Below are 25,005 nucleotides of genomic sequence, written 5' to 3'. Positions count from 1 at the left end.
TATAGAAACTGTATAAGGTGATAATATTTCGTTGTTGTGTTTGCAGCTTGTTGTACTGTTCATCCACTCAGAACTGAGGAAAAATTTAAAGATATATTCATATCTAAATAAACTCAACATGCATACAGTATATGTGCCTATATACATCTACAGTATATAGCACACTGTACACATAAAACTAACAAAGCTACTGTAGATAAGAAGTAATCCTATTTCCCAAAGAGTTTTTTTAATGTTGGAATCTGCAGATACTCAATATGAAAGGACTGACCAGGATCAGGGACATGAAAAGAAATCAGGACGTCCCTACTTTTTGTAACTTCTAGGCAATTATATATTTCCAAGGACTGAGCACAGCTTAAGCAGTCTGATAAAGCAAGGTCTGTATGATTGAAGCGCCGGCATTTCTTTGAAGTTTCTTGAGGAGACCTTTTTAACAGGACTCTGGCTAGCAGTAAGCAGGGGCAAACTTTGAGTCAAGCTTCCCTGAAGGCAGTTAAAAGTTTGACCTGATTTCTTGTTCTTTGAAACCAAAGTTCAGGATTTGGTCAGGCAGACAACAAAGGACACAGATATCACCAATTACAAATTATTCTAGATTAATGGAGGTGATGGTGTTGGAGTCGTGGCTTTTGTTGTACATTTGGAAATCCCCTGTGTGTGCTTTTTAGGTAATTTCTTTAAAAACTGCAAGAATAAAGGAACAATTAAAACGGTTCACACGCTGCTTTTCTAGAAGTTTAACAGTGCAAGGAGCTTTAATTCCCAGATCGTCAGTATTACAAACCGCCCATATGAAGGAGTACAAGGGTCAGAGCATCGGCCCTACTGTGCTATTACTGTTGCATTAGACCTGACCATACAACAGTAAACTGCACTATGACAAGAAGTAAAATAAGAGCCAAGGTGACAGATGGAAGGGATTTTGGAGCAATTAGAGAGAGGAGAGCAGAGAGGATGTGATTCAGTGGGGAGGTTGTGATATGAGGCAGTGAATAGATTAGTTTTCAGCCTGCTGGAGAGGAGTGACACAGTTGTATTTGCAGGCACTGTGTTTTATTTTACTTTGAGGTTAATGTTTTACCTCGCAGATTTCTCTGCTCTCTGTCCTTAGTAACCTTTTGGTGCCCCTCCTCCTCTCTATCCAGTTTGAAGCCCCTTGTGGTTGGTTACCTTGGACCCAACTTAGAAATATCATTAGTCAAGGGAGACAGCAATAATAAACTCTTTTGCCACCCTCGCTCTCTCAGAATTCCCACTTGTATATACAACTGAAAAACCCCTGAAGGCACAGACTTCTTTTTATTATCTAATAATAAGTATTTGCTTTTCCTCCTGGCGGTTTGCAATTAACTGTCTAAGCTATTTACAGTGATCTTGCTTCTCTTTGATGGACTTGCAAATGCATAGCTAAACAAAAAAAGACTTGTGATGACTTAGAGAAAAGTACAGCTGTGTTCACAGTGCTGGGAGTTTTGTATCTTCTAAGTCTAATTTCTGTCTTCTTTGTGTGTGTGGTTTTTTTTTTTTTTAGCAGAGGGAGTGCCCCAGGTGTTTTACTTTGGGCCCTGTGGGAAATACAATGCCATGGTTCTGGAGCTGCTGGGCCCGAGTCTAGAGGATCTTTTTGACCTTTGTGACAGGACCTTTTCACTGAAGACTGTCTTAATGATAGCAATTCAGCTGGTGAGTACAGAGCATTATGTGACACGTGAAATTGTTTTTGAAATATTTTCTACTCACTTGACTGATAAAATGTTTGTGTGTAAAAATTGTATGAAAAAAAAAACATGGTAACTGAACTTCAAAGGAGCACATTGTAAAATCAGCACAGTCTATGTGACATTAGAAACTCAACACTTCCTGCTGAGGTTCCAAAGTAAAATAAAAACGTTTGCTCAGTTGACAGCTCAACTTAAATCAGTTGACAGCTGATTGAACCATGATATTTGGTTGAAAGTTCTGGGGAAAGCTAGTAAGTCATCCTATAAGTAAGTTTTTTTGGTAAGGGTTTTTTTTTTTTTTTTTTTTTTGGTCAAAAATGAACTTTCACACCCAAGATGGAGGACATGTTCTGTTTCCTTTAATAGCAAATAGTTGAAGCAGCAAATTGACACAAAGGAGAGCTACTGAAATAGGATGAAATATGGGAAATGGGAAATTATAAATACATGCCTGTCTCAAAGAATGGCCTGGTTCTGCTGGTGAGGTGAATCGAGGCACCAAACATTATGAGATTTTACTGCAGTCCCATAAAGTATCGTACAAAACTAGTTATATTGAATAAACTCTCTGCATGGCTGTTTTACAGTGTTTGTGTGAATACAATAATATATCATTTGTTTGGGCTGAAGTCCTGCCTACAGGGCTTACACTCGTAGAGCAGGTGGGAAGGTGGAGTACCAGTGCAGAGTCTCCTGTTACTCAGTCTGCAAATTGGCAATCTGTCAGTATACATGTACCATTGGTCAGAGTCTGTTAGGCTGGGAGCTGTCAAAAACAGCAAAGCCATCACTGAATCTCATTACGTTTAAGCAGCTCAGAGGGTGGTTTGGCCCAGTCTTTTCAGGCGCCTCAGACATCTCAAAATTTCTAACGTTTCATTTTGTCAGCACAAAATGTGCAGTGCTCTTGTAATGAAGATAGCTCCTTCAGATTTGTAAAGAAAGCTACAAAACAGCACAACATTAGCATTGTGTTGCAGAACAGAGACACCTGCATCTCAGCCAATCCCCCCTGTTCTCTTAGCTTTTTATTTTTCTTGTACAAACAATTGATACCATTTTTTTGTCACTCACACCAGCTCTCAGCACTTGGTTAACATTTCTCATTCATGAAAACATTGTATTTATTATTACTGGTGCTTTCTTAGTCTGAAGTGTCCAGCTTTGCATCTCAGTGCCTTAAAAGTCTGGCTCAACATCAACAGAGGCTTTTGTTATGTGATAGTAATCGGTTGCTGTGGTAGCTGTGCAGCATGATGCTGAAAAATTCAACAATTAATCATTGATCAATCAGCATAAATTAATTGATGACTATTTTATAAATGATTAATCATTTATCAGGTGAGTTGTCACTGCAGCTAGACCTCACCCGATGCCTTTTAGACACTTTATAGAATTAAAAGGTTCATTAAATAATTGTAAAATCAAATTGATTATATTAATAAATAATGAAGAAAATTAGTTGCTGCCTTCGTTTATAATAATGACAGGAATTTTATAGAAATAATTTGTTTTTGTTTTTTCTGAATCGTTTCTTAAATCCTGTCATTATATTTTTTAAAGGAGTGCTCCAGCAGTCAAGTGTTGCGGGACTTGCTGGAGAGAGATTTTTAAAAGAAAAAAAAGGGGAGTAAAAGACATCCTGACTTTTACTCCCTAGTGTGGGCGAAACACTGGATTTTTCATAATACAACTCAGTGCCGTCTTTCATTAGACTTTCCAAACTTAACAAAGCTCCCTCCAGAGCCACAGAAGACATAGTACAACTATTTAAACAGGCTGCATAGTACTAAACAGGAGTGCCCTTATAATGCGTAACAATGCTGAAATCAATGACTAAGGAACTGCTGTATTTACGATGCTCTTGAAACGACTTGTGCAGCTGAACTGTTGATCTTGAGTAATTTTGACATCTTGATTCCCACTCTGCTGACTTTGGGGCCTGGTTTGTGATTCCATCCATGTTTCTTTTTGATGACTCTGCTGTTTTCTGTCTTGCCAGATTTCTCGAATGGAGTACGTGCACTCTAAAAACCTCATCTATAGAGATGTAAAACCAGAAAACTTTCTCATCGGACGGCAAGGGAATAAAAAGGAACACATAATCCACATCATTGACTTTGGCCTGGCCAAAGAGTACATCGACCCCGAGACCAAAAAACACATTCCATACCGGGAACATAAGAGTTTGACTGGCACTGCTCGATATATGTCCATCAATACACATTTAGGCAAAGGTACGTTTAAGTTTATAGCTTTATGTTGGTTCTGTAGAGTTCTTAAATTTTCTTTTAAATAAAAGTTTATTATGTAAAGTGGGTTGGCATTTCATTCTCGAAGTTTCTCAGTAAAATGTTATCAAATCTATTGATACAGAGCAAAGCCGGCGAGATGACCTGGAGGCCTTAGGCCACATGTTCATGTATTTCCTTCGTGGGAGTCTACCTTGGCAAGGACTAAAGGTAGGCCAAGTACATGGAAGTGTTCCAAAATCTGTTACAGAGTCAGGTTTATCCCATTTAGACAAATTCATCAATAAAAGAATAACACATCTTACAGCTGATTTTACAACGAGCCTGCAACTTTAAAATCATAATGCGATAATCAGATCAGTATCACTGTTTTATCTTAAGTTGTGTATAAACGATATCAGAATGTGCTGAAATTCAGTATTATTACAACTGAAAGAGTGAGGGGTTGAAGTAGGGGTGGGCGATATGGCAAAAATATCATATCACGATTTTTAAAAAATAAAATCCCGATTTCGATTATCACGATCTTAAATTGGAAAAAGAAAAACAGACAATTTAGACCAAAGAACCTTTCTTAACAGATTTTATTTCAAATAGTCGCAGTTTTGCCTGCATGTGCAAACAACGTAAAGTTTAAGGTAAACAACAACAACATTCTAATAAAGTGCACTCTTGCAAAAGTAATAACAGAAAGTAAAATATCAATCAAAGACATTACTGACAGTCATTTTGTGAAAACTTTGCAAATTACATTTGCTTGCGCTTGATCAGTTGTGGAAAATCCAAACCAATTCCATATAATGGAGGTGGAATTTTCTTTTAGCGACCAACTCCGTTTGGATTTCAGCCATCGCTCTCCCTGTGCTACCGCTACACACACAAACAAGGAGGCGGGTAGGAAAGCACGTCACTGCCCGTAATTCGCTCTGATTGGTCGGTCAGGTTGACGACGTCAATACGTCTGGTGCGTTGGTGCATCAGCATAGAACTGCAATTTATAGAATGTGCCCTAGACGATCCCACGATCTCTGCAGTTTGAAAGATCGTCTTCACGTTGTAATCCTTCACGATCTAATATCGTCATATCGCCCACCCCTAATTTGAAGTGAACCAGTTGTCACTTTAGTGTGATCCACGAGACTGAACAGTCAGGATTTATTATTTTCTTTTAATCAGTCTGTATTAAAAATAGGTAAGATATTAAGAATTTATTCAGAAGTGGTTCATATGTTTGATGTTTTGGATCTGCTGCAGGCTGACACGTTGAAAGAACGATACCAGAAGATCGGAGACACAAAACGAAACACTCCCATTGAGGTCCTCTGTGAGAACTTCCCAGGTACGCTGACGGTGGCTGTAATTTGATTATGGATCGGGCTGTTAAGCCGTTAACCATGTTAAAAACTAAATCATTCTTCTCTTTGTTTGTTTAATTCAGAGGAGATGGCCACCTACCTGCGATATGTGAGAAGGTTGGACTTCTTTGAAAAGCCCGACTACGAATATCTGAGGACTCTGTTCACTGAACTGTTTGAGCGGAAAGGATATACCTTCGACTACACTTACGACTGGGTTGGCAGGCAGATAGTAAGTGTTAACTCTTAAGTCGGTGAACAAACTTTTTAGCAAGCTGCTCGACTGTACAGGATTTAACCGATAATTATTTTCCTCAGCCCACACCAGTGGGGTCTGTCCATATAGACTCCGGAGCATCTGCTGTCACGAGAGAGAGCCATCCTCACAGAGACCGGCCTTCACAGCACCCACCAATTAGAAACCAGGTACGACAAGTTTTGTTTTTAGTATCGGGCATGTGTGTATGTTTTGTCAGGCCTATTTTCTAGTGAAAGGAGATCATCCATTACAACCTGAAATATATATACATATATATATGAGGTACACACATATGAGTGTATCGCCCTGCTGGCAAAGATGTCCACAAAGAGTTAGTCTCAGGGTGACCTGAACATGACATGTGAATGAGGGAAACTGTAACACAACATCCACAACAACTCAGAAGTCTTCATTTATCAGGATCTCATCATTATTTCTGTGAATTATATCAGTGTTAAGCATTTGGTTGTTAAAGAAGGACAATTACAGTAAGAAGGATTTGAAAAACAACAGATTCATGTTTTTCAAACCATTAATTCCAGTTATCTCTATATTCTTGTTTGGAACAAATTAGTGTGCTTTTTAATTATTGTGCCTGTTGACAAGTATTTCAGATAAGACATTCGGTGACGACGACTGAGACAATGCTTTGTAATCGTTCACATACTGTACTGTACAACACTGAAATGAGACGGACTAAGAGATGGTGAAGGAGGAATCGTTTGATTTCTTTATCAGATGGAGAAGGTGAAACCATTAGGAGTTGTCAGCGTAGGTGTGTTTCATTACTGGTATTTTCTGTGAGGAATTTCCACGGGACTGCAGTTCATCTTTGCATACGTTTTAGTTTGTGAGTTGTGGTTGCCTCAGACGCAGGTTTCAGAGCTATGGTGCAAATTCTTGTCATGTTTTTACTAAGAAGATTCAAGCATTTCTGGTTTTCAGTGAGTTCACTGGTGAATGTTCTCAACATTTTGTTTGTGTTAAAAAGGATGAAACCATGTTGAATAATTTAGGTTTAATTTCTGTGTTATTTAAGTATAATTAAATTGAGGCCAAAGTTTGAGATGTAAGAGCTTGCCTCCGTTTGACGTCAGGCTCATTAGTTTCTGGTTTGGTTCTCTGGCTGAAGCCTTGCTTTGATTTTGATTCACTCTTCTATTTTGTTACTTTTTTTTTTTTCTTCTCCATTTCTCATGCTGCTTTGCATGGTACCTGGCCTCGCACACCCAAATACCCATCTTTCCTAATGCAATTATTCCATCACCCCCCCCCCCCCCTCTCCCATTGCAACCCCATTCCCACTTCCCCTTCCATCACCTACGCCCCCCACCCCCTCCCCGACTCCTGAGCAGACAGCGGTCTCAGATCGACGAGGAGCATGGGAGGTGCAGCCCACACGCCAAGCAAACTCCTCCTATCTGACCTCCCACCTGGCAGCGGACAGGCACGGGGGCTCAGTGCAGGTATACACCCCTCACCTGATCAACCAACAGCCCCCATTCAATCTCTATGGAGTCAGATCTGTCTCATAGGATCTAATCCAAAATAAATAAACCTGCAGATGTGGCCTGTAAATATGAGAAAATGAGCAAAAGATTACAAAGGCTTTTCTATTATCCTTTGGGTCTATTTTAGGTTGGTCAACTTTGTTTTATTAAGAAATGAGGCAGAGATTTTATTTGTATTTCAAAATAAAAACCCAACAATACTCAGGTGCATCAATCACCATTTGATCATACCATCAAATGGTGATTTCACATTTCTGAAACAAATTTTGCTCAATATAGGTTGCCATTACTCATTGAACTGTATGTATAGTTCATAATTATCAAAAATGAAAACCAATAAATGTTATTGATATCTCTCTATTGTTTTCATTTCAGATTGACAAATAAATGTCATAGATACCAGAGTTTTTACCAGGAAATGACATTTTTTAGTCTTGTGTATGAGACAGATCTACAACCATATACCTTCCCCACCCCTTTACCCCTGGCTGGGAAATGTTATTTTTCTGCACCACCATATGCATGTCATCTGGTGCCACCCACCCCAGATGGTGAAAAATTTGGTTTAGCTTTATAAATAGCAGCCCTGGTTGTGGAATTTCGATCTCAGGTCCAACAAATCTTCATAGCGCTTGGACATTCCTTGCAAGATCAAGAAGCCTCTTGCATGGTGACCTGGCTAAGCCGGCTAAGCGCATGCTCTTAAGTCGTAAAAAGGTCATTGTGCTTAAAGGAACGTCCTGGTGTAGTTTTTTTGCTCCTTGCCATTACCAAAGATTGTCCCTCTCTAGCTTTGTTTGCATAGGAGTGTACAGTGTGTGCTTTGGTAGATCTCTGTTTATTCTCCTAAATGCCATTCATGTTGAAACAATGTGGAGATTTGAAAGTTGCGCAGGCTAACAGTGGGAATTTCACCCATGTGGAAATTATTGTACATGGACTATGTCTCCTGGTTGTTTGCTGTTGGCAGAAACATGTCTCATATTGAGGAAGACATACCCAAACAAAATGAAATGGAAGTCTAAAGAAAAGAAATGTCCACAGCAGTCTCTTATGACACTGAGTTGAATGCACTTACGGACTTTATATCAAAGGCTCATGCAGACACTGTTCTCAGCTGGCAGTAAGCTGGTAGTGGCTCCGACAACCTCCAGGAGCCACTTGACCCTCACCCGGCATCGCATCTCTTTCAAAGTAGAGCTCTGATATGTCTGTGCAAAGTCAAGTGACCTGTGGTAGTTGTAGTCATTTTTGATGAAAGTCAGTTCAACAATATTATGTTTCCAGTGTCAGGCAACTTCTTCTTCAGGTGTTTTTTCGATACTGTTTCAACATGCATGGCAGTTGATGGGGTTTATTTGGCTGAGATTTACAAAGGTCTACGCTGTTTACACATATGCACATAAAAACACAATTCACAATAATTATAATACCATTTCTTCTACAGGTTAACGGTACACCCATCAATAGCTATTGTTTTCATACTGTGGTTTTGTATTTGTCCGTCAGCTGACCATGTTTTTGTGTTTTTAAAGGTGGTCTTTGATTATCTCATTCTGTCAGTGGTGTTTGATTGTTTATCTCTGTCATTATTTTTGTTTTTTACCTGGGATAAAGTTTTTGCTCTATACAGTATGAACATATGAGCTGAAAAGTGAATTTCAAAAGCCAGAGAATGATATACAGTAGTTTGATACAGATCTATCAGATCCTTGCAAATATTAAGGTACAAATGGTAAAACATAAGAAACTTCACTTATAACAATGTGCATAGAAACCGGTAACAGACTTGGAAGGCTATTTATAGAAAAAAAATGGGTTTATTTTTTAAATACTTACTAAATACAAGCCATTCATTTTATATCATTTGCATTTGTGTTATTGGTGTGTTGTTCCTTGGTATTGTCAGACATGTTTCCCCAGAGGAGACAATGAAAATAAAGTGACTATCATGTTGTTCTTTCTTTTTTTTTTTTTTTTTTATCCAGAGAAGCTTTCTATCACAGCAGTACTTGTTTTCCCACATTCACATTCTGGCCAACATGCTAACATCAAACTGTTGTGTGGATTGGTACAAACATCATTGGGTCGATCCGAAGTAATACCCATCTGTGCCACAGGTGGTCAGTTCAACCAACGGGGAGCTGAATGCAGACGATCCACTGGCGGCTCATTCCAACGCTCCGATCACAGCTCAGGCAGAGGTGGAAGTGGTCGACGAGGCCAAGTACGTGTCACACACCTGCCGCACCTCTCCTCCATGTCCATCTGTCGCTTCCTTTCTATCCCGCTCTTCCTCTCTGCCTCACTCTGTCTCTCTCTCGCCACCTTTTGTTATGCTGTGGAATTGTGACAGCCCCCACCCCCAGCTGTCATCCCGCTCCTGCCCCTATTATCTTCTGTCTGACTGTGTGGGTTTTTGATCTTGACTGCTGACTGTCCGTATGCTTTTCTCTCAACTATGTTTTTTTTTTTTTAAAGAAAGAAAGCCAGGATAGATGAACTTCTCAGTCAGAGCTCAGACAGTTTCTCATATCTGGAGCAGTCAGCCACTAACGGGGGTTACATTCAGTGGCAGCCACTGAGGATGTCCCTTCAGTTTCTAATAGCCTGGAGAAAGAAATACTCCACTGATCATTGAGTCTTCAGCAGTACCAGTAATGATCAATGCAGTGTCGATTCTCTCAGTCTACTCTGCAAGCAGGCAGTTCAGACCACACCAGATTGTCCATGTGGCAACTTAGTCACATGTATAAAGATGATGCACATGATGTCATTGTATGCAACGGTCGCTTCCTTCTCTCCCCCCCTGAGAGGAAAACATGACAAGAAAAAACATGGAAACCTCTGTTGTTAGCATTGGTTGGGTTCAGTTTATCTAAGAGCTGGTAGCACCAGCTAAAGAGCTATCAGTGCTAATCTTCAGCATCACTCGCTGGAATGATGCCATGCTGCACGGCCGCCCACTGTGCAAAAACGGTGCTGCTGGCTGAAAGTCATGTGGTTCAGCTGACTGAGAGGAACTGAGCAGAGCTCCTCTGAGACGCACAGCTCCGAGACAGAAAATATATTAATGGAGGAAACAAGTACTTTGCAGTTGTTGGACATCACAGTAAACAGCAGGGCTGTTTTTTTTTTTTTTTGTTTGATAAAAGTGCAAACAGAGAAGATTAAGTTACAAGCTACAAAAGCACCAAAGCTACACATGCTGACACATTTGAAAATAGTGCTTTGTCTGTAGTCGCCTGCACGACCACGTTTAGGTTGAGCAAAATTTTTTACTCCAAGACTCAACTTTGATTGAGGGAGGAGATCTCTCTGTTTGAGCGGCGAGCAGCTTTGATACCAACAGCGCAGGTCGGCCCGGCTCTACCCTGAGGCTGCAGAGGAGACATTCTTAATCCTGGTGCAGTTAAGACGGCTTTACTGGGCCTGTGTTAAGAACATGTTAGGGTGCAAAATATTAGCCCTGTAAACCCAGTAAAGTTTGGGCGTGTAGCTGGTAGATATCACTAGTGGTTGTGTTAGATCTGAATGAACACTAGTGCTATACTCCCCCTCAGTAAACACTGGGTTTAGAATAACATAAAAAGCTGGTACATGAATAATTACAACAGTGGAGCATTTCTATTGTTTTCCATTGTGTGTGCAAAAAAAAAGGTCTCCGCAAAAAAAAAACAAAAAAAAAAAACAACTTCTCCACAAAAACAAACTTCAAATAAGTCCGGCTGAATGAGTGATCCATTGAGCAGATCATCACTGGGTCAGCTGACCAGTAACAGGAGGGAAAATTATTTATAAATTATTGAAATGTCAGCAATAAAGCAAAATGAACTCCATTTTCCTGTATCCTAAATTAGACATTAGGTTTCATCAGGTGGTATTATAACAAATGGTTAAATTTCCTATTGCACACCTTGTATATATTGACATAAAGTATCTATTTTTGTTTTTATCCTCAGTTCAGCTCTTAGTTATTGTAATACATTACAGGGATTTACCATCTTTCCCAGCATCAAAGCCACTGTAAAAGATTATTACCCTTCTACTAGTCTCTTCATGAATCTCCCAGAGGTTCATCCACTTTAATCTGTGCTTGTTTCTATTTCTGCCCAGATGACGGGCCTTCCTCCTGTCGTCTCCATTCACACAACTGTTTGATATGATGATTGGTGTGTTTACTGCCAGTCTCTTTGATACCTCGTCAAACATGTTGATGTTTGATATAAGAACATGAAGTAATGCGTCTGATGCAGTTTAATTAATGTTTTGCCTTTTTGAGGGAAAATCAGGGTCCTATGGTGAATTAATACCACGTGATTATTTGGCTCTTTAATCTTTTTATTTAATTTCATGGGCTTAAATTTGCTTCTGACTGTCGAACAATAACAAATGGTTTTCAGTCTGTGCAGGAATCAGATTTAACTTCCCTTGGATTTTGATTTCTATCAGTAATACTTTAGTGTACAGTTATTAAAATCGCAATATAAGTTTATGCATCCTCCATCTGATTAATAGCAGTAGAAACTGTACACTATTTTCTTTTGGTTCATTGACAAAATATTCACCAGCTCTCACAACTCCTAAGTTTAAACTTTGCCTACTTATGACACGCATCACTAAGCAGGTTGCACAGTATCACCTATTTCTTACATAAATTTAACTTTTAACTAAATATATGCACACAATTTAAACTGTTGTGTGACAAACTGAAGTAACTGACAAAACTAACTTTGGCTCACTAACATATGACCTCTTTAGATTAAAGAGTTAAAAGGGGTATTATGACATAAAGTCACATAGTCATACCTCCATTTACAAGGATTGGAAGCTACATTTATTGTAAATCATGGCTTCCTGTTGACATAGTTGATCGCTTTTGCTTGACCAATGCTACAGATGTTTCCTAGCAACTGATGTACACATTACTTAAGTCTTTATGAGCTTAGACGTTTTAAGTTTTAATGGTGCAACTAGATTTAGTAAATCAATAGTTAAAAATTGGTTACTAGTTACTCAGAGCTTAGCAGGGTCTTTGCACACAAACTTGGATTTACAAATATGCTGGTCAACCCAATCCTGGTGTATTTCTGTTGTACTTGATATTTTTCTCGTTCCACCAACATGTAGGTGGAGACAATAATTCAATGTCTAGCATTGAAAAATATTAGAAAATATGACTATAAATCAAGGAAATGTAATTATATGAACAATCAATGCATTTTCAGAAAGCAGACAGGGTCATTTTTTAAAAGGGATGTTAAATGTACATTCAACTGTAGCATACATTACACAACAAATTTTGTTCTTGTAACCCTTTCATTCCCAGGAATTCTGGGAGACATAAGAAACTGCAGAGTAGTTCTGTAATCCTCGCTCTAAAAAAAAACAAAACTTTCCCTCTGTGTCCACCTGTGTCCTGTGGGTGTGTTTGTGTGCATGTTAGTGTGGCATGTGCCCAGTCCCATCATCTTGGTCTTGCTGTATTAATCTATCTTTCTTTTCTCTTTACACTCTTTCCTCTTTCTTCTTCTGTAGCTGCGTGAAAATGCTCAACCTGTGGTGAGTCCCTCTCTGCTAGTCCACATCAGACTCATGGGACAGGGAGTGGACCAGCCTAGGCTGGGCAAAGTGGAGTTGTAATTTACAAATTCTTAACTAGTCTCTCACTGGTACAACAGTGCTATATACTCCTGAGAACACTGTCTGCCATGTGTACTATCAAGTCTCCTTTTCAAAGCCCTTTTCTGCCTTTTGGTTTCAGCACCACCTGATGTGAAGTAATAGAGTAAAGAAGACTGTAAACCATGCTGCTATATGAGCAGGCACACTAGCTTAAAACTTGGTCAAACATCACATCAGGGCGGAAAGCATAAACAACAAGTACATTGATATAAGTTAACAAAATCATCCTAATATTTGTAAGCTCCTTTTTTGCAGAACATTTGGCTTCAGATTAAAGGTCTCTAAACTCCTGTTGCATGGTGCACCATTATTAATAAATTAATCTAAGAGTACCCAGTCACTGTCCTATGTCTTGATCCACAGCTTTTTTTTCTTGTCTTTGTATGTTTTTATTGACCATTAAGGCTCATCCTGTCTTGTGCTCTTTGTGTGCACTGCCCCATTTTTTTTTTGCAAAGGAGAAATATTTCCTTCAGAGTCACTGCAGCAGTTTGTAGTTGAGTCCCCTCTGCCATTTTTTCTTGTTCTTAAAAATGGTGAGAGGTGAATAAACACGCAAACACTTGGCGGATGGAAATGCATCCATCTTCATGTTTTACTAATCAAACCTTTTGGCAGCTGCAGTTCTCATTCTTATGATTCTAAAAAACATGTATCTGTCCAGATTTGGTAGACTCAGATTAAGCTCTTGTGATATTTAACACACTAATTTAAGCAATCCGCTCGTGTTTGTTCTTTCTTTTGCTTCATCTGAAGCCTCTCTCATCTACATACGGATTTAATATCTGTCTTTGTCTGCAGGTGCTGCTGCTTCTTCAAGCGAAAACGGAAGAAGAACACGCCGAGGCACAAATGATCGTCCACCACCGGCCTGAAACGTTCCAAGTGTCCGGCTCAGTTGTTTGTGATTTCAGAAATCAATAAGGTCCCATTCAGATAAAAGAGGCAACTGAAAGATCGTGATTGAATTGTCCTCTGGAGGGATCAGTTAAAAATGGTTTGTTGAGATGTACAAGATGCTTGTGTCTTTTGATGGGAGTCCTATTTTAAAAAAAAAAAAAAAAAAAAATCTTCTTTTTTTTTTTTTTCCTCCAAGATGTGTGGGAATGTTTTGCAGGCCAGTCGGCCAAATGGGGAACCTATTCGTTGGAATTTTGCAGAGGATAATCTTGTTTTTGTTTTCCCTCCCCAAGACGCCCAGCATTTGTATTTTTCTGTCCATGTTTGGCTTTTTTTTTTTTTTTTTTTCTTTTTTTTTTTTGCTGTTTCTCCTCTGTGGTATCGCAAAGGAAGAGACAGATCTTCCTGTGGAATCTTGCCACGTTCAGCCCGTTGCATACCATGATTTCTTTGTTTGACTCACAAAATCATATTTTCATTTCCTCTGTCGAGTCCCAGTTCCACCCAGAAAGTGGTTTTGCCCGTCGTTAGTTTGCTAACTCATTTTTGACACAAAGCCCCTTCATTCATGATGTGGGGCTGAATGTAAACCTGAAAGAGGAGCCAGGAGTGTAACGGAGAGCATCAGTCAGCCATTTGGCCCCTGCACTTTTTTTCCTCCAAAGAGGTCAACCCTGGCACTGGGACCGGGGCCTGAGAGAACAGAAGACCAGAGATGTCTCCTGCACTGTGTTCTCTGAGGATGATTTCTGCTCACGCTGCTTGGTTAAAGCACTCCCCTTAACCACGCCGCTGTCAAAATACACTACAGTCTCTTTTGACTCTCATGCAGTTCTGCTCCTGTTGGCTTTGTGATGATGGGCAGCAACCTGACACTTGTAGATGTGGCTGGAAAAAAAAAAAATGCTATTTATGCTATTTATCTTTCGGTTGCCACCGGTTTTCTTACTAATTCTAAAACATACACACTGAATGTATGGACAGAAAAGTAAATGACTTTGGAGCATTCATATAATCTGTTATGCGCATGGAAAGGAAATTGCAGTTAAGGAGTTAAGAATAATGTTTAAAAAAGGAAAAAAATTGAGACCAAAATTAAGTGGATTTGTGGGTTCGGAGTCTTAATTGTTCTTGATCTTAATAATGTGATGGTTAATAATGGACTCTAAACCAGTTGACACTGGGGGATGTTGCTTTGAAACGACAAGAGTAACTGGCATTATGTGCTTTGGAGATTGAATCACAGCCTCTCGACGCTACAGTCCAATGCCTTAACCCCAACCAGTCGACCACCACTCCACGCCACGCCACACCACACCACTAGTGGGACAAACAACTTGGCAGCATGATGGCTGTGAGATTTGCAGCGTGGTCACGTGTATAATAAAAGCCCAACGTTGCAGACTGTTCTCAGCTAGTATCAGAGCAGGCAATGACTTCCCGTGTAACACTGAAGATGTATTCTCAAGAGAGCAATGCCAAATGTAAGGTTTGGTGTAATATTGTGTTAATGGTGTTAAGACGTCCCTGCCCCTGCGTGTCCAGTCTGAAGACCCCTGTGCTGCAAAGCGATGTTTGATGTTTGGGTCCCTCTCCTCGATGCAGAGAGAGAAAACCTCATGTCGCCGTGAGAGCGGATAAGAACATGTCCATACCATTTTTTTTATTTTTTATTTTTAATTTAGTGTCATGGAGGACTGCCTTGAAACAATATCCTCGATACGTCACCTTGCCTATCCTCCTAACAGAGCGTGAATTACCATACATAAGTGTTTTATTTTTTTATTTTATATCTTGCTAATGTGAATTTTTTTTTTTTTTTTTTTTTTTTTTTTAAATGCAATTTTTGTTTTTCCATTCCAAATAGCCATGGTTTTATGGGGAAAGAAAGAGAGGGTAACAAAATAAAAAATAGAAAAGAAAAAAAAAAGTTCGAAACCATGACTGCACTACATTTGTTGACCCCGGCTTTCCCTGACAAGACCCTGCCTTCTTAATACTGTACTTTAAACGTGCTTATTACTTTAATTGTAGCTGCCTCGTGTGCTAGGCCTTCCCTATAGGGTGCAGGGAATACACTTTAAATCGATTTTTATCCCCGCCCAGTCCCCTTTTTGTGCCATGACACCTTCCTCCTGCCCCTTTCCTCTCTGCGTGCGCGCACACACACACACACACACACAGACACACACACACAGACACACACACACAGACACACACACACACACACACACTCTCTCACTCTCTCTCTCTCTCATACACTCATACTCATGCGAGTCCTAGATGAATCAACTCTCAGTGGGGTGTTAGATTTGCCGTTTTGTGGACCTGCTCCATCATCTTTAGAAATACGATGTTGTAGATGTTGCAAACTATCTCAATGAATCAGTATGTAAACCTGCTTGTTGCGTGTATTTACACTGTATAGCTTTTGGTTTATTCTTACCCCTGACATGTCAGTTACTCCAGGGTCTAAGTTATTGTGTTATTGAAAGTACTTGAATATGAAAATCTATGGGACCTTTTCTGTTTGTTTTTGTTGTTTTTTTTTTAATTATTATTATTTTCTTGGTCTTTATCTTATTAATTCCACAAATAGAATTTGAGGGGAATGGTGGGAAAACAGGCTATTTGAATGACAGGTATTCATTTCTTCGAGATGTCTTAGTGCCTCTGGAGGGTGTTGGACAGGTGAAGTTTGTCAGACTCACCTGTGGAGCGCAGTGCTAGCTGATGTGAAGGCTTGGGTCATTAACTTTACCCAGGACAGGTGCAGTTTGATGCTGGTGTGGAGGTTAAAATCACTGTTTTGTCTTTGTGAAACATTCATTGTAATGTATTTTTATCTGGTGAGGGTGAACCCCACCCACCCACCTAAAGCCTGTGACATCTGCTGCCTGTGATCTGTGATTCTCCCCACAAAGCATCAGCGGCACCTGGAGTGTTGTGTCCCAGCTACCGGAGAGAAGTTGAAAGTATTCCTGTGTAGTGAGATGGATATCAAGACTATACAGCCTTCAGTGTTTCCCCCCTGAATTCCTCGAGTGCCATTCCTGAGACTACTACTTTACTAGCCCATGCCTTTTACCTGTGCCAGAAAAATATGAAGTTGAATGTTTTTTGACCATTGCATTCCACCTTGTGTCCTTGACGTGTCCACTGTCATTTTGAAAAATCGCAGCGCAACATGGCTCAACTCAGTACCAGGAAGTGTTGGAGTGTGTCAGTAAAAGTGTTTTTTATTTTTTGAATCGTTTCTGTTGAGTTGTTAATTTCTTTTATGTCGTAACTTAAAAGAAACCGACCAAGTTAATTATTTCAGAGTTGAATTTGTGACTGGTCGTCCTTGCAACATTTGCTTCTTCCTCAAACTGTGGGTGGCCTCACTCTTAAGCTCACGGCTGAAATGGTAGATATAGATATATTACTCTGATGTATTTACTTTTTAATCTCTGGGCCTCATACAGAGCGATATAGGACAAACTCTGTATGATTTGTATGTGCATGGCTTATCTGGAGACGACAGCGAGCGGTCTCTCTCTCCGGTGAATTTTCTCTCCTGTAGGGCTCATATGCTGTTGGGTCACTGAGACGTTATGGCTTCCAGTCTTCATGTAAAATAAATAACTTTTTCATGTCTTCTCACAGCACATTCCATTTCAGTTCCCTTTATTTCTCATACGGTTCACTTCAGACTTGTGTTAATGGCTTTGGATGTGTGTAACTCATTCCTGTGTGTCAAAGCTGTGTAAATCAAAGCAAAGGACAGTTAGAGTGTGAATGAATGGCTTAGGTCTTTTTTGGGTTCTCTGGCACTTTTTCCTTGTTGCTGTACTGTAGAATTGTCTTCGATTTACTGTATATTTTTCTTTGAGGGAGAGGTTTAGGGTGACATTTACTGCAATATTGTGATGATTATTTGAAAATTGTAAATTGTACAGTGTTCACAATTGTAGTCTTTGTTTCTTTTCAGTTGGGATTCCATATAAAAGATGTATTCTTTGATTTTTTTTTTTTTTTTTTTTTTTCCTCTCAGACTGTGGAAAATCAAATTGTACAGCTCCAAGAGTTTATCCTCCCCTCAGCATTGTCTTTTTTTCAGAGCTATGATTAAGAGAAATCTTAAATCTGTAAATAAATATTATTGTGTTGAAATATGAATGTCACTTCGAAAATGTATTTGAATGAGTTAGTCAAGGGCTTCAAGAATGAAGGACCCATGTTTCTTCTTTTTATGGTTTCATATTTTTAATTTGCAGAAAGGTAAAGGTCCTTTTTATCTGAGATGCCTGTTTTTTTTCCCTCCTTGAATTCATATAATACAATGTGTCACACATGAACCTTATAAAATCACTTTTTATTCCCTCCACACCTAAAGGGAAACTCCAGTTTGCACCCTTTTTTATGTAAAATAAAAGATCTCTCCACCTTGTGGGAATGTCCTTTGTGAAGTTATTTGTACCAATTTCTCCTGATACTTGATATCTTGGTGTTAGATCTCATATTGAAGATCGGGGCAATTTGGTCTGAAAATAACTAAAATATTCAAGGAGATTATTTTATTTTATGGTTTTTCCAGTGTAGGGACATTTCCAAAATTCACCTTTCAAGCTTGAAGATTTACAGTAAAGAGTAAGATGTTCACAGCACGTAGTTCAATGGCTTCTTATTCTTTAAATGGAAGTAATGCCAACCCACAAGTGTTTTTTAATGTATTGCCAAAAATGAGCCTTTTGCTGTTTTAAATTTGAAGCAAATTTTTTTCTTATACAGTTCATGCAACCATAATACAGTTTGAGTTAAGTTTTACTACCAACAATTATTTTAATTACTGATTCATCCAACAATTAATTTCTTGATTAGTCAATAATAAATAGTTTCGTCCAAAAAATGTCAAAAGGAAAAATGCACATCACAATTTCCCAGAGCCCAAAGTGACATATTCAGATAACTTGTTTTGTCCAATTAACAGTCAAAATCTAAAAACATTTCATTTACTGCCATATACAAAGAAAAGCAGCAAATCCTCACATTTGAGAAGCTCGGGCCAGAGAGTGTTTTTTTCTTGAGGAAAGACTGAAATGATGAATCAATTATCAAAATAGTTGACAATGAATTTTCTTACCATGGACTGATCAATTAATAGACTAATCGTTGGAGCTCTAAATATAAATAGCTAAATAATAATAATAATAATAATACATTTTATTTAAAGGCGCCTTTCTTGGCACTCAAGGACACCATACACAGCTACACAAATTGAGATTAAAAACACATTAAGAAGAAGCAACAATAAAAATGGAATATAAAAATAAAAACAATACAAAAGTGACAGAGCAATTGGCATCAGATGGAAAAGGCAGTTTTAAACTACTGATAGACTTTGGTTTGAGGCTTGGATGCACTTCAAAACAACCTCTTTAAATATACTTAAATAAAATAATGACTGACTTTGAGTACATGGTGAAATATTGTTTCCTCCATTGTTTTCCTTCACGTGCAGTTCTCTCCCCCCGCCGCTAGCCGGCGCTGTTGGCCCGGGTGTGGTGTGATCGAGCAGCCTGAAAACTATAAACTTCCTGTATGACCCTCCGGTGCCTCTCTTCCACTGGTCCTAGCCAACATGGTGGGTACACTGAGAAACATTTCACTTCACCAGCCCTCACAATCCTCTTTAATCCTCACTGTTTGTCTGTCCACCAAGCGGCTACAAGCATCAGTCCGCACACAAACGACACAAAGATTTCTTAACGCTGGATATCGAGGCGGTTTATAGGAGTTAGATATATGTAAACACAGGCTAAATGTTCCCGTTTTACTATGGCAGTTAACCGGCCAGTAGTCGGTTAAACTCAGGCAGAACAACGCCGGTACTCGTGTAGTACTTACACATAATCAGTTGGCCCGGCTCGGTTTATGCTAATGTCCACTTTTTAAATCTTATCAGACTTGGTTGCCGAAAGTTTCAGCTGAAAACTGATTTCGTAAAGATTCGCTTCTATCAGTTTTCACCGTTGTTATCTGGCTAATGTTTCATTTGATATCAGGACAAATCTTACAATCATTTCAGGATCTTATACGTGGAATTAGCCTGAAATTGTATAAATTATATTGTGCCTCCGCATTTCACCATAACTTTATTTTTTACAGGGCACGCAAATGTTAATATCCGACGTTATTTGTGTTTTGATCTTCTGCTCCCAAATTAGCTCCCGTTAAGTGGAAAAGAGGAGAAGTGGAAAGGAAACTTAGCAATAAACAAAAGAAAAGGATTTGACAAATATGAGACTGTTTTCAACATTTTACAACCTTGTTAACTTAGTCCAACTCTGACATGTCTATCAGCATAGTGGTTATTGTTATACACCCAGTTTGATTTGGGGGGGGGGGGGGCTGCTGATATTTACTGTAGATGGAGTGAGTGATGTCTCTGCCGGAGGTGTTGTCAAAAAAAGGATTAGAAATCAGTCTCTGATTGGTTTCTAAAATACTATCCGAGCTTAAACGTTTCCATTCTGACCACTGATGCAGTCCAGTGTAATGAACATGAACTATACAACTTCATGTGTGATTTTCCTCCACACTTCACCCCCTTTATTATTGTATTTATTATTTATTATTGTAAAACTGACTTGTCTGTTTGGCCTCTCTTCAGGGTCGCGTCAGGACCAAGACCGTCAAGAAGGCCGCCAGGGTCATCATTGAGAAATACTACACACGTCTGGGCAATGACTTCCACACCAACAAGAGGGTGTGCGAGGAGATCGCCATCATCCCCAGCAAGCCTCTGCGCAACAAAATTGCCGGGTAAGTGGAATTTCAGCTTTTATCAGGTGCAGATGACTTGTCTGTTCGTCTGTTGCAGCTTGGGTCACCTTTTGAGTTCCTTTCAGATTTGATGAAGATATGAAGCTGTTCTTCAGCAGCAGTGATTGTCTGAAGGAAGTTTTTGATCAAGTTTATCTAGTTACTCCCATTACACTGATGTGGATTCACTAAAAACGTGTCTGATTTGTCACAGGAGTGGAAAGTAGCTATGCTTGCTGTTGCCTGATCGATTAGTCAATTGGCAGAAAAGTAACTGACGACTATTTTGAAAATCGATTAATCGTTTGTCTTTTTTCCAGTAAAAACTTTGTGGATGTGGTTGGTTGTAGCGGTTTGTTGTACATGAGAGTATTACGAATAACAGGGTATTACAGGATGTCACCTTGGACTGTGGCCAATAATAACTGGCATTTTATCATTACATGCCGCCCTCGATCACAGCTTAATTATCCTGAAAGGTCAAACATAATTTTTTAATAGTCACAGATAATTGTTTAACAAAATGGCTTCCTATAAATTCTGATTGAAGTATGTTACTGGTTGTGGTTGTACTTGTTGTACCTATTTTATTTATTTTTTAAGGACTTGTCAGTCCTATCAGTATCTCTAAGGAAGACCCCACTTATGTCTCTCACAGTAATGAGAAACATCAGAGGAAAGAGTAAGAGGTCTTGAGTTTATTTGACCTGGCCTTCATCAGATAGAGTCTGAAAGATGACCACAAAGTGTCATGGTTGATACAAACATGCCTCTTATCTTTATGCACATTGGCTGTCATGCATTCGTGGCTCTGCAAGACTTTTAATTTGTAGTCAAGTCTTAGAACAACAGGACTGAAAATGTGTGCTGCACCATGTAGTTCGTTGTAGGTCTTAACAGGAGGTCTTAATGATGTTAACATTACTTATGTTGACGTTTAAAAGATGAGCAGTAAACTAACTGTTCTGCTCAATCTGTTAATGATCTCAATTCAAGATAGAGCTCAGTTTTCATGTCAGAATATTTCCTTACATAAATCATATGATCAGTGTGAATGGAAACATGGTGATTGATATCTGTCTGAATGTTACATTCCTGTAGATGAATCTCTCTTACGTTTTGCAATCCAGACGTTCGTCCTCGTATGTCGGCTGTCAGAATGAGACCACGTTCTCTTTGCTGCAGTTCTGAGCCTTTAAGATTGATGTCAGAAGAAAGACTCCTAATCCACCGTTAATGTGTGTGGTCAGTGGACGTGAGCAGAGTGAGTAAGCAGGCAGCATGTTTCCTCAGAGACACCACTGCTGTAGTTTCCTGCAGCTGTTCATCTAAATCAAACATTTAGACCACTTTTAATGGAGTTCTTTTAATGGAAGGTTTTTGTTGAGAAACTGCAATTAATCAGAGTTTGTGCTGTAGAAACAGGTGCTGGCCTCTGGTTTTGTTGTGTTACAGTCAGTGTGCTGCAGCTATTTGTGCTTTGATGAAAGTGTTGTTACAGCTCCCACCTACGTGTGGACCAGACTTGAACACCACATCGTACTCTCTGTAGATAGCTGCAGGTCAGTCCTGTATATACTCAGCAGATGTTAAATACAGAGCAGGTTAACTGTGTGCTGTTTAATAACTCAAACTGTGGTCACCACAAAATGATTGTTGTTATGTAGTTAGTTGATTTTCTTGGGAGGCCATAGGTTGGAAAATATAATTTGTGGTTACTAAATGAAAGTTTTCCTGTTTATAGTCTTCATTTGTATCATATCAACATTTATATATAACATTGTACTTGTAAACACCCATTTTCAGCTCTGCCCCTCTGTCTTCATAAATAATACAAACAATAAATGGCAGCAGAGTACAGGTTTTGATTGTATTTTAATTGTAATTGCATTATGAACTTGAAAGCAGTTGCGGAATAACCACTGACAATTAGGTTTAGTGGCACAACACCTCAAATTACAGCTGCAACACATTCTATACTGTTTTGATTATTGCTGAATTTAACATTTTTTATCTTTCATTTGGACTGAATTGTCAGAAATGTTGACAGATGTTACCAAAGTGATCTCTTAAAATTGTAAAGAAAACTATTAAATTCACTGTTAAATTATATGAAACTGAGAAAATGCATTGTACTATTTATTATGCTCGGAGTATCTTTTGCTAATGAGTTGGTTCTTAAACTGATATAATAACCATGTTTTCCTGCTTGTGTTTCAGGTATGTGACACACCTGATGAAGCGTATCCAGCGTGGTCCAGTCAGAGGAATCTCTATCAAGCTGCAGGAGGAGGAGAGAGAGAGGAGGGACAACTACGTCCCAGAGGTCTGTTCACACTTTGTCTTATCTGTGTTTCATGAGACAGCACAGCTGTTGCGCTGATTTGGAAACTCACATCTCACAGTTTCTCTAAGTGCTTTGGTGGTTTGGCTTAATAATGATTTTTTTTTTCTAAGGCTGCAGATGCAGGTTTGATGAATCATTTGCAGAGCAGCTTTGGTGTAACTTACAAAGAAAGACTTAACACCTTTTTAACTTGCAGACTGTTTTTCTGAAAGGTATAAAAGACACAGTCCAGACAGTTAATTTGTTTATTTATGTTTATCTCTTCCTCTAGATTTCTGCTTTGGACCAGGAGCTCATCGAGGTGGATCCAGACACAAAGGAAATGCTGAAGATGCTGGTCAGTGTAAAATACATTTTGAAGCTGATTAATGTCTCACTGCTCACACTCAGTGAAGAACTTTTGATCTGTTACGTTTGTACTTTCTTTAGTTTCAGTCATTAGAAGTTTCTCTCATACAAATTCTAGTAAATTTATTGAACACATTTAAAAACTAATGTAGACCAAAGTGCTTTCCAGGAATATGACAGGTACATTCAGATAAAAAAAAGAATTATCACATTAATGGTGGCTCTTCACTGTAGGTTCCTCAGTGATTATCTGCTGGATAACACTAACAATGAAGACATGACTGTTATGAGTTCCACCTGTGTTTGACAAGTGAAAATGTCCGCTGTTAGAAAAGCCCATCACATGACTGTGCTAAGAACATTTTTTTCTATATTACAAAACTTATCATTTTGGACTGCACATAGGTGTTATCAAAGTCAGCAGTCTGGTTTTTCAGACAGCATGTAGATAAACTGTGACAAAGCCTAACAGGTAACAACAAATAACAGGTTTGCATAAAAGGTAGCAACTAACAATGATTCTCTCATTTAATCACTCATCAGAAAATTGTTACAAATGTTCGTTTCAGTTACCTATAGCCCAAGGTGATGGTATCCAATGTGACAATTGACAAGTTGGTTAGTCTATGAAACATCGAAAAGTTGTCAATCAATTGATAATTAAAAAAAAACTTTAGTTGCAGCCATAAATGCTTGGCCTTTCTGGGTGAAAACTGATTGATACAATTAATCGATTATCAGAATAGTTGATTTATTTTATGTCGGTCAATTAATTGTTGTAGTTCTAATGACAGGGTTTATCAAAGCAATGTTCCAGACTTCCTCACATAGAAATAAATAAACGTGTAATTCGCTGCATGTTATGACTAATATTCTTGTTTGTTTATCTAAATCCTGACGACTCTCTCTTCCTCTTGTAGGATTTCGGTGGCCTGTCCAACCTTCAAGTCACTCAGCCAACTATTGGAATGAACTTCAAAACACCACGAGGACTGTAGAATCATGTGTATTAATGCTCTGAATAAAGAGACATAATTATTCACAAGAATGGTCCCTTTTTTTTTTTTAGCCAGAAGGTGATGATTAATGATCTTTGCTTAACTATAATGAAGAGTAGCATGGATAATATCCTCAGTGGGGAAAGTAACTTGAGTATGTTCACAATTACTGTACTGAATTGCAATTTTGAGGTACCTTGAGTATTTTTAAGCAGCTTCACAATTGAATGTCACAACATTAACCTGTCAGATCTAGTCCCAAATTACATTTCAGATTAAGACTTCATATTATAATCTGAAATACAATACAATGTTAATGGTTAAACAAAATTTTGTCTCATGACCCCTACAGATTTCTGAGTACCACTGCACACCCTTTACATTTTTGAGATTACATACACAGCAAAGCAGAGTGTCAGACTGATGGAAGTTATTAAAACAACAGGAAAATAGTATTCTCACTTCTTGGTGACAGATGGTAGTGATTTACTCTCTTGCTGAAATACCTGTATAAGAGCCAATTGAAACATTGGCTTTAGATTTGAACTAATTTCAGATATAACTGTCTATTTATTAAGTGTGTGAATGAAAGAGTATTTGGAAATACAGTCTGTTGCAGGGAACCATGGAATAATGTTAAAACCTTTTATAAATCGATTTAATTTACATTTAAAGCATACATTGATTAAAGAAAAGTAATTTTATCAATAACAAGCCTGTTGCTTTGCTTTAGGTTAGACTTAAAATTTGTGATCACAAAAACTGCAAAAACAGGAAACAAAATGAATTGTGACAGGAATATGAATGGAGTTAGAAGAA

The 25,005-nt window shown here is 38.7% G+C and overlaps 2 protein-coding genes across 5 annotated transcripts in view; both read left to right on the top strand.

Annotated features, from left to right (window-relative positions):
• Nucleotides 1-18,118, top strand: part of csnk1g1 (casein kinase 1, gamma 1) — a 33,473-nt gene extending 15,355 nt beyond the window's left edge. The window contains exons 5-14 of one of the 4 annotated variants that reach the window (XM_056374720.1): nt 1,535-1,686; nt 3,727-3,961; nt 4,101-4,186; nt 5,231-5,315; nt 5,415-5,563; nt 5,650-5,757; nt 6,946-7,056; nt 9,222-9,328; nt 12,640-12,663; nt 13,588-18,118. In XM_056374720.1, the coding sequence (XP_056230695.1) occupies nt 1,535-1,686; nt 3,727-3,961; nt 4,101-4,186; nt 5,231-5,315; nt 5,415-5,563; nt 5,650-5,757; nt 6,946-7,056; nt 9,222-9,328; nt 12,640-12,663; nt 13,588-13,642 (1,112 nt within the window). In that variant the 3' untranslated portion in view covers nt 13,643-18,118. The remainder of the gene's footprint in view (nt 1-1,534; nt 1,687-3,726; nt 3,962-4,100; nt 4,187-5,230; nt 5,316-5,414; nt 5,564-5,649; nt 5,758-6,945; nt 7,057-9,221; nt 9,329-12,639; nt 12,664-13,587) is intronic. The other 3 variants (XM_056374737.1, XM_056374728.1, XM_056374746.1) reach the window with 3 other exon arrangements.
• Nucleotides 18,119-19,257: 1,139 nt separating this feature from the next.
• Nucleotides 19,258-24,236, top strand: LOC130169845 (40S ribosomal protein S17-like). The gene is made up of 5 exons (XM_056376909.1): nt 19,258-19,312; nt 20,342-20,493; nt 22,714-22,819; nt 23,112-23,177; nt 24,109-24,236. Exons 1-5 carry the CDS (start codon nt 19,310-19,312, stop codon nt 24,184-24,186), a joined length of 405 nt encoding a protein of 134 aa, XP_056232884.1. The 5' UTR covers nt 19,258-19,309; the 3' UTR covers nt 24,187-24,236.
• Nucleotides 24,237-25,005: the final 769 nt, after the last annotated feature.

This window comes from Seriola aureovittata, chromosome 1, assembly GCF_021018895.1.
Source record: "Seriola aureovittata isolate HTS-2021-v1 ecotype China chromosome 1, ASM2101889v1, whole genome shotgun sequence".
Lineage (NCBI taxonomy): Eukaryota > Metazoa > Chordata > Actinopteri > Carangiformes > Carangidae > Seriola > Seriola aureovittata.
The sequence above is the reverse complement of the archived record's forward strand: the minus strand, read 5'-3'. Positions and strand labels throughout refer to the sequence as shown.